General features: G+C 41.1%; 1 protein-coding gene across 1 annotated transcript; it reads right to left on the minus strand.

Annotated features, from left to right (window-relative positions):
- Positions 1-907: 907 nt before the first annotated feature.
- krt1-c5 (keratin, type 1, gene c5) lies at positions 908-7,461 on the minus strand. The gene is made up of 9 exons (XM_020099122.2): positions 7,321-7,461; positions 6,225-6,631; positions 5,624-5,706; positions 4,566-4,722; positions 3,773-3,937; positions 3,566-3,691; positions 2,274-2,491; positions 1,840-1,868; positions 908-1,534 (listed from the first exon to the last, which is right to left on the minus strand). The coding sequence occupies exons 2-9, from the start codon at positions 6,621-6,623 to the stop codon at positions 1,419-1,421; spliced, it is 1,293 nt and encodes a 430-aa protein (XP_019954681.1). The 5' UTR covers positions 6,624-6,631; positions 7,321-7,461; the 3' UTR covers positions 908-1,418.
- Positions 7,462-9,398: the final 1,937 nt, after the last annotated feature.

A 9,398-nucleotide genomic window follows, 5' to 3' on the forward strand; every position in this document is an offset into this window, starting at 1 on the left:
TAATGAAAGAGGGGATAACGAGAGATACGTTTTCATGTGACACGTTTCTCGGGGCTTTACATGGTGAAAAATGAACTTGTTTATTAATGTAGTTTGCATTAACACAGTTATTAGTTTACACTTTCCACATGATGAAATATTGTTCGGTCTGCCACTTAGTCATTTCAGAATTATTTCATTATTCCTTTTTTGTTATTCTGTAGTTTCGTTTTTTAATTCTTTCAGGTCTTGTGTTTATTGTGAACTGATACCTGATACACACGTCCCTCTGTGAAAGTTCTCACCCTGACAAAAACGCTTTAGTGAACAGTTTTGAAAAAGTGACTGGAATTCCCAAATGACAGCGCTGTGCTTTAGATAGGATCAAATTACTTTAAAAATCTTTTACCCAAATCTCCGGTGGAGAATTTAAACCTCTGACACAATTTATAACTTTTGTTGTTTATCTGCGCGCTCAGTGTCACGAGATCTGACCTGGTTTTGTATTACAGAGACTCAGAATGACACAGTAATGGCCTTTATTTTAAGCTCTGTAGAATTATGTTTAGGTTCTTCACTGTTTAAACACGTCTATTAATCTAAAATGTGTTTTAAACATACTGAGTCTGTGTCAGAAGAACCGAAGAAGATGAAGAAGATGCACCAATGGAACAAATGCAGGAGTGAAGGAGAAAATGTTTGCTGTACATAATATAGAGTGCCACCTCTCTGGTCCGGCCTCTAACGTGCACAGAGAAAGACACTGAAACACAAGATACTTGTGAACAAAAAACTGTCACTTGATACTGTGAGTTCTCTAGTTTCTGCCCTCTCAGTGAAAATCATGTTTTCTTTGTTCCACGAGTATCAGTCAAAGTTTCTGTTTGTGCTAAAATCGTTCTAAAATGACACGGACACTTATTTTGAAACACTTTGGTTTATTGACACTGTACATCGGCTTTGGTTGATTTGCTTATTTCTATAGTAAAACTATGTCACAATTCGCACATAATATTTCTTACAGTCCAAAAAAAGAAAATCATGCAAATACAGTCGATACTGTTGCAAGAGAGAGTTGTTTTCTAGAAACATTTGTTTACAGTACAGACAATTTTCAAATTATAATTATAATTATTGTTATTGTAACTTTCTATGTTCTAACGGAAACAGATTGTCATTTTTTGGAAATGCTCAAGTTCAGGGCAGATTGTTTTACCACTGGACATATCTTAGCATCTAACTCTTGGCAAGAAGGCTAAAAGGCACATTTACTAAAATGACAAAATATTTCTTTTAAGAAGACGGAGTTGCTCATTCTTGACCTTAAAACGTTTAGTTCGACATAAAAAGGACAAAAAGTCCTCATACTAGTTTTGACTGTGAGATGTAGTTACGAGCCGTCAGCACATTTACGGCTTCTTCTCTGCAAAAGCTGTGGTTCATTTTTTACGTTCTTCGATCTGCTCCACCTCACTGGACTCATCCACCACTTTACCATTGATCATGGTTTGAGTGACGACTTTTACAATCTTCCTGGTCCTTACATCAGGGTCTTCTGCAACACAGAGGTAAACCAGGCTCAGTCCCAAAAACATGCAATGACATTTATCTTTCTTGTTAAGTGGAACAGCACAAGTACCATTAACAGTAATACAAATACAAATCAGTATGATGTTGAAGCGGCACCAACGCGTTTTGACATAATTTGACAATTTAAGTCAGTGAACTGTGTAACTAACTACAAACTTCCAAAAAGAGATGAAACGTGAACGAAGCCAGCTTGAACTTTTTTATACAGTTTTGTTGTAGCTATCGCTCTAATAAGATTCAGTACATGCAGTAAAAATAACTTGAACTTACTTTTAGGGGGTGTAATTATTTCCTTCACCCTGTCGGACAAAAGAACAAGACAAGTTAATCCAAGAAAGCAAAATCATGTTCATTTCAGATAAACGCTAGTTTGCATTAACTTCAATGTCTTTTTTACCTAGAGGTTTTTAAATTAGAAGTAAAAAATGTAAACCTGCAACATCATCTAATTTTGGCCACTTGGCAGCAGCAGGAACAACACAACACACATTCAATTTCCAGCCACAAGTCCTTTCACTCTCTTTACATTTGTTTTTGGCCAAACTTTGGATCTTTAGCTGCAAAATGCTGTATTATGCTCACGATTAAACCAATAACGGTTCATCTATGTGAGCGCCCAATTTGTTTTAACATTGACACCATGTCTGAACAGTTATGAGTTTATCCATAGTTTCAAATTATTGTGTTTCCCAGCTGTCACATACATTTCCTCCCCTTCCAGCAGCCTCCTGTAGGTGGCGATCTCCATCTCCAGGTTCTGTTTGATGCGCAGCAGCTGTTCGTAGTCGGTCTTGTTGCGTTGCATGTCCAGACGCAGCTGAGACAGCTCGTCCTCCAGCTGGGTCAGTGTGGATTGAAGACGGTCCATCTCCACCGAGTATTTGTGCCCAGTTTCACCCAGGTTTCCCTCCAACACACTGACCTGTGAACAAAACATACAGGTCAGGATCAGAGACAGTAAATAACAAGTTCCATTCAAAAGTTCATTTGGAAAAATCAGCATTTCAGCTTAGAAAGCTGCGTCCAGCAGGAGTTTGACTTCTATTCATTGCTACATCTGCATCTTTGAGACTTATTTCCTGTTTTACTTGGAAATTACTACCTCTTACTACCTCAATTAATTGGATGAGTTTGACTTTTTGGTTTGTCCCATGTCTCGTCCTTTAACATGGAGGAGGTGGGGTGTATAAGCCAGCCACCAAGTTGAAATCAAGATGATTTGGCTTAACTTTTGGGGCGCTGTCTTGTCGTCCGTCTTTATTTACAGTCTGACTGTTCATGGTGAACTCAACATAATCTTCCTCTGTCTCACAGTGGAGACACTTTTGTTGACCTAACAATCACAAACACCTTTGGAAGCCCATTTCTATACCACCCAATATCTCTTTGTGTGTTTACCTGCTGAGCTCGTCCATTCACAACCTCTCACTAGGTACTAGAGACTGTCAGCGCCATAACATCTCCACATTTAATACTGTGTGCTCACTATCAGGCTGTACAAACACCCACAAGCTATATCTGCCTCCACTGAACACTTTCATGTGCTGAATGATCTGTGTTCACTTGCAGTGGATATATTCAGACCAAACACTGTCCGCCTGGGTCTATGTTTGCTGTGTACACTTTACAGCTGCAGTTGCTCTTTGGTGAGAAAGCGAAAGAAGGTATCTATAGTTACGCCCAACATCTGTGCAGTGTGAAGGTGAGGTGATGACATGGAGAGCAAAGGTACTCAATGTGTAAATATATTAATCTCCATATTGGAAAAACTATTTGCTCGGCCTCATAGTGAGAGCACAGAGGCTTCTCTATTACAGTATATTGTTTGTTACAATTATAACTAACCTACAGCTAAATTAGGACAGACCTCTCCTTAATAGAGGATTCATCTATGTTTTATGCATTTTATGTATTTTATCTTGACGTTTGAGATGGTTTCTGACAGAAGTTCATGTATTCAGACTGTACCCGTTTACCACGTGTCACAGTGTTGTACCTGTTTGCGAAGGCTATCGAGCTCGACCTCCAGAGCCTGCAGGAAGCGTCGTCTCTCACTGAGCTCAGTTTGGGCACAACGCAAAGCCTCGTTGCTTTCTTTGACCTCAGACTGCACTGCTTCTAACTGTAGACACACATAAAATAATACACAGTGTCATGTACAGTATGTTGTCTATAAATAATTATTATTATTGTAGTGACGTACCTTCTTGAGGTACCAGGTGTCAGCCTCCTCCTTGTTCTTGCGGGTGATGCCCTCATACTGGACCCTTAGCTCGGCCAGCGTGGCCCCCAGATCAGGACTCTGAGCCGCATCCACCTCCACGTTCACCTGCTCGTTGGCCAGACGAGCCTTGAGGGAGCTTATCTCCTACAATAATTTACACGGGGTGAAAGAGAGAACACTGTTTAATCCTGCCACATCTCACTGTGGTTTCCACCTCACACCCTGGACAATGAGTACTTATTGCAGAGTCGTTATGGATGACCACAACTCTCCTGCAGCAGTGGCTGCTGACAGGTGACATCTCACTTTTTCTACATAAGTTAAGTGTCTGAACATATCATGAGGACAAGGATGGCTCAGTCTACATCCTGGACACCACACCTGACTGTCTAAACAATCCATGTGCCTGAATGGGCTCAAATACACTGTGCTGTCTGGAAGCACCATGGCAACAAAGACAAAGGGTGTGTCAGTACACTTAACATTATCATGTTTCAGATGCTGAATACTGTTAGGCCTAACTGGCCTGAGTAAGTAAACACAAACTGGTTCATGTCAAACTCGTTCAGTACAAAACTAGGATGTATCAAAACTCTGTGGTTTTAATTTTAATAATGTCATGGTACAGGAAACTGACATTCATAAAGTTCAGTGAACACACTCGCTTCCTTCATTTTAACCAGACTAGACTTGACAGTTTGTTAGGTGATGAGCCTGATGAGTAACTGATCTATCATGTCAGACGTGACCTTGACCTCCGCAGGAATCTCACCTCTTCGTGATTCTTCTTGAGGAAGTAGAGCTCCTCCTTCAGGCTGTCCAGGTCTCCTCGCAGTGTAGCGATGATCTGGTCGTGGTCAGACTTTGCTCTCCGCAGAGCCTGACAGTCCCTCTCCACCGACTGGCACAAGGTGGCCTCCGCCTCCCACCTTCAGAAAAAACACAGAGGAGGATTAAAATAAGACGAAAGGAGATCGTAAGATGTGCAACACCTTTATTTCCTGACTCAGCACTGTAATGCCTATCTTGTATGAAACCATGCCTTCTCCATAACACAGTCTGCTCCTGGTGGACTCCCTGCTTAGTTTGACACTTCTAAAACAACTTCTAACTCCTAAAAGACAACATTTGTGCATATCACAAAAACACAAATGTGTCTTCTTCTATAAAGACTTGCTATCGAAACTGACATCTGGATTAGAAATAAACTCACAAGTTATATGTACACTGAATATTCTTCGATCCAAATCTGCAGCTTGTTAGTGATGATATTAGAATTATCTTTACAACTGCAGTATGTACATGTATTAAGTATCAAATACATGTATTAAGTTATACTATTTATAGTTTTGCCATCTAGCGACCACAAGGACTGTGAATTGCATATTTTGAATATATAAATAAGAAGACGTGATTTGACATGAAATCCCAGAAATCCCAGATCCTAGAAAGAATGGAAACTCGTGCAAACATCTGGATGTCAGGTACAAAAGCACTTTGCTGCTGATGCCATGAATCACTGTAAATTGATGTATCACTACTATCACAGAACATACCATCAACACGCTGTGAAAAACAGCAGCAGTGGGCGTTCCCTGACTCTTCCATCTTCCCTCCGGCTTCAGACTCTCCAGAAACAGACTTTGTCTCTCTGACCTGCTCAATATGTCATTGACGGCGAGGCAGTGGGTGCCTGAGCACCGTGGGAATGTGGCTCTTATTTCGCAAGCTGACAGAAAGGTCATTTATTCACATTGCTCCGCAGTCTGACGCTCTCATGCGAACACTCACAGGCAGCTTAAAGAAAGGAACCCTCTGTGTGACACTCACTTGACCCTGAAGTCATCGGCTGCCAGCTTGGCGTTATCAATCTCCAGCATGATACGAGCGTTCTCCAGCGTCTTCTTTCTCACCTGAGCAGGAACAGGGAACATTAGTTAACATGGAGAACAAGAGCTGGTGTGTTTTTTATAATTATAATGTCAATGTGCTGGTTTATTTACTGTTACCAACAGGCAGAAAACAATACATGTTCTTTCTAAAGCGTGTCATCTGGAAATCAGTTAAAAAGTCTGTTGCAGGAGTTTTTACTGCCTTCGTCTATTTACCTTTAAATAAAGATGGACTAGCTACTGTAACGTTTTCTTTATCTCTTGTGTCAATAAACCCAAATGTCATTCTGTTGTTTTGAAGCACATGCATTGCGAGTTAATGTTGAATTGGAGGACAGGTGTGTGTCTTTCAAACTAGAATGACAAAAGTCACATTTCTGCTTTATTAAAAATCCTGAACTCATCTACCTTCACCTGATTCAACCCAGGTGTGAATCAATCTTATTATAGAAAAGAAAGACATCAATCCCAGATTAGATGCTTCTTCACAGGAGGTCATGGTGAAGTGGATTCTTACATTTCTTCTATTTGACACTGACCTGCTGCCCGATGGCATGTGCCTGGGCCATCATCCCCTCGATGTCATGACCTTTTGGAGCCTTATCCATCATGAGCTGTTTGATCTTCACCTCCAGCTCAGCGTTGGACCTCTCCAGCGAGCGCACCTTGTCCAGGTAGTTGGCCAGCCGGTCGTTCAGGCACTGCATGGTTTCCTTATCGCAGGTGCCGACCCCCAGGCCGTTGTAGTTGAGGCTGGAGCCCAGCATGTTGAGGCCGTTACCCACAGAGACTGAGCGGGACAGGGAGAGGGTGCTGATGGTGGACAGAGGAGAGGCGGAAGGCTTGGAGCGGATGCTGCGTCCGCTGTCCCTCACAGACATGCTGGAGGAGGAGGGCTGGCGTATGGAGTAGCTGCGCATGGAGAGGGTAGAGGCCATAGTGTCCTCTGCAGAAGATTAAGAAGATTAACATGCACATGTACAGACAAGGGCCTGAAGAAAAACTTTTCTGTCTATTAGCAGGACAAAAATGATTAATTAATGACATTGAGACGTTACTCTTGAGCTTGAAGACAGTTTAAAGATGGACATTCACTCAACATTTAGTCGAAGATGGGTGTCTCCATTGGGACGAGTTCAAAAAGAGACAGAAATACAACATTGTTTAGTCTGTTTTCAGTAGATGTTTGTCTTTTTGTTGGCACTTTGCTTCTCTTGATAATGGTTTCCATGTCTCTTTGCTGGTTACTTCTGTAAAACAGAGTCTCTGTATGTTTTGTTTGTGATTTTCATTCTCTTTGTGGGTGTTTGGAGTCTGTCTTCAGTCATTTTGCATCTCTTTGTGTTTTGCATGTCCCTGGAGTCATTTCTTATCATTCTGTGGTTGTTTAATTGTCAAACGGCAACTTGCACCACAGACTGAGGCTCCTGATTGATGATGGTTTAAATAAAAGTGATGAATATGAAACATTATAGTTTTTCTTATCAGTATTTTTTGATGTCTCTCTCCATCTGCCAGAGCGGTGAGCTTTAAATCTGCCTCCTCCTGTGTCAAATTGAAAACTTTATTGCTCGCTCACTGATATTTAATGGTCAGTTAATAAGAAGAGGAAAGTAAGATGAAAACGACACTTACATCGAGGTCAGTTCTTGAGTCTTCTTCTCTTCTGCTGGTTTCCACCCTGGTGCTGAGAGTGACCGCTGCTGCTGGACCAGATTCACAGGTGAGTTGAGCTGCAGAGGCAGGAGTCTGTGTTGAGGCGGAGCCTCTGATGCTTTGTCCAATCCCACTGCAGCAAAGAGGAGGCTGCAACTTGACACCACGAGGAGGAGGAGTGAGAAAAGTAACAGCGAGTGGTGCACACAAACTAAACTAATGCTGTTCACTGTTCAGCAGCTGTAAGTTGAGACACGTGATCTATGACTGAATCAACATCAATTAATTTACCTTTAATGAAGACAGTGGAGTAGAAAGTAAAATATTTCCCTCTGAAATTGAGTAGAAGTAGCAGCATATGAAAAATACTGCAATTAAAAATAGAATTTAAGTAATTGTATTCAGTTACTTTCCACCACTTAATATTACTGATTCAGTTATTCTCAATATTATGCATTCACTTGTAAGCAACATTTTAATGTTGTCAGGATCTAATTTTAACTACTTTTTTTATTGTATGTTTTACGTGGATATTCTTGAGCTGCAAAGTGGCAAGTGTAGATAAACACAATAATGTGTCTGAAAGGTAGTTTGACATAAGAGATTGGTGTTGGTTGCAATTAATGTATTATGAAATTTGAATTGTATGAGATTTTAGGACTGCATGATATTAATCTTGCTTTGCTCTGTAGATGGGTGGGGGTGTTTGGAGGGTTGAGGGGTATTGCTTTGTTGCTTTCATTCTGTGAAGCACTGTGTGTGTTTGCGTATGAAAACTGTCACACAAATAAAGTTTGATTGAAAGTGTACTTTGTTATATTCCTGGACTTTTACAAACTGACTTTGAGATCTTTATTACTTGTTCATACACTGACATCAACATTCTTTGGCGAAACCACTGAGCACAAACCGGTGTGGCAGGCTGGCTGGAACCAGGGCCCCTACTGTCTCCACAGTGATCCCATTGAGCCTGGACACAATGCAGCCGACGTGAGAAGCTGGCTTCACCTGAGGACGGCCTGGCGGGGTGCAGAGAAACAGGATGAAGCAGCCAACAATGAAAAGAAAGCGAAGACCCCTGAGAAATGCAGAGAGAAGTGCAGGGCGTAGGTCTGGTTGAACTGGAAACATGGCCTAAATTCACACCCAGACCCAGAAACACACACCATCTTTGTACATTTGATAAGTGTCAACCATCTCCCAGCTCCTCTCTTACAGTCATGCAGCAATCCCTGGTTACTGTCCTGTAAAATTCCTCTGCTGAGCATTATTCTTTCTGTAGGATCAGATCACACAGTGACACTGACCTGGTTTAGTGCCGTCCAGGTCTCCTCCTCTATCCACACACACACACACACACACACACACACACACACACACACACACACACACACACACACACACACACACACACACACACACACACAGAGCTCTCCAGGCTGTTGAGATCATCCACATGATCAATTTGACACTTTAAAAGCAAATAAAGAGAAAGTTACACAATGGTTGTTTATTCAGATTGTTCAGTGTGTACAGTTTCCTTTGTGCTGTCTGAATAACTTATCCGACCTCACACACACAATAACATGAAAAGCCTTAACTATGTCCACAATGAGGTTCGATCAAAATCCCAACAAAAGCAAAACCCTGAACTACAGTTTCAGAAGTATTGTCTTTAACTAGACAAGATTGCACAGATGTTTATATATGTGTGTGATGCAAACAGCTATAGATTGAATCCATGTTGTGGAAAACATGCTTGAATAATATCACATAGGACTAAATGACTGTATGCAAATCAATTGTTCACAATCCACAGTAGCAGAATGAACACACTGCCACCTTGTGGGTGAGAATTGTTCTACATAGCGGTCATGATGCTGATTCTTCTCTACAGAGATGTAGCGACACTGTCACTTCTGGATTTTGTTTGTTTCCCTTAAAAAATTAAAATCTTTATTATGAATATGAATAATATTTTCGTTCCCTTTGATGAACACCAAATCCCATGAGCCCCAAACATTTACAAACTTTGTTCTTGTCATATTTGAGTAACT

Source organism: Paralichthys olivaceus, chromosome 4 (genome assembly GCF_024713975.1).
Source record: "Paralichthys olivaceus isolate ysfri-2021 chromosome 4, ASM2471397v2, whole genome shotgun sequence".
NCBI classification, from domain to species: Eukaryota; Metazoa; Chordata; class Actinopteri; order Pleuronectiformes; family Paralichthyidae; genus Paralichthys; species Paralichthys olivaceus.

What these genes read in the sequence shown, in the direction of transcription:
- krt1-c5 (XM_020099122.2), bottom strand. Translation starts at nt 6,623, where the DNA reads ATGGCCTCTACCCTCTCCATGCGCAGCTACTCCATACGCCAGCCCTCC. An exon ending in GCCGATGACTTCAGGGTCAA is followed by an intron (nt 4,723 to 5,623) that starts GTGAGTGTCACA and finishes TTTTTTCTGAAG; the next exon opens with GTGGGAGGCGGAGGCCACCT. An exon ending in ACACCTGGTACCTCAAGAAG is followed by an intron (nt 3,692 to 3,772) that starts GTACGTCACTAC and finishes GTGTGTCTACAG; the next exon opens with TTAGAAGCAGTGCAGTCTGA.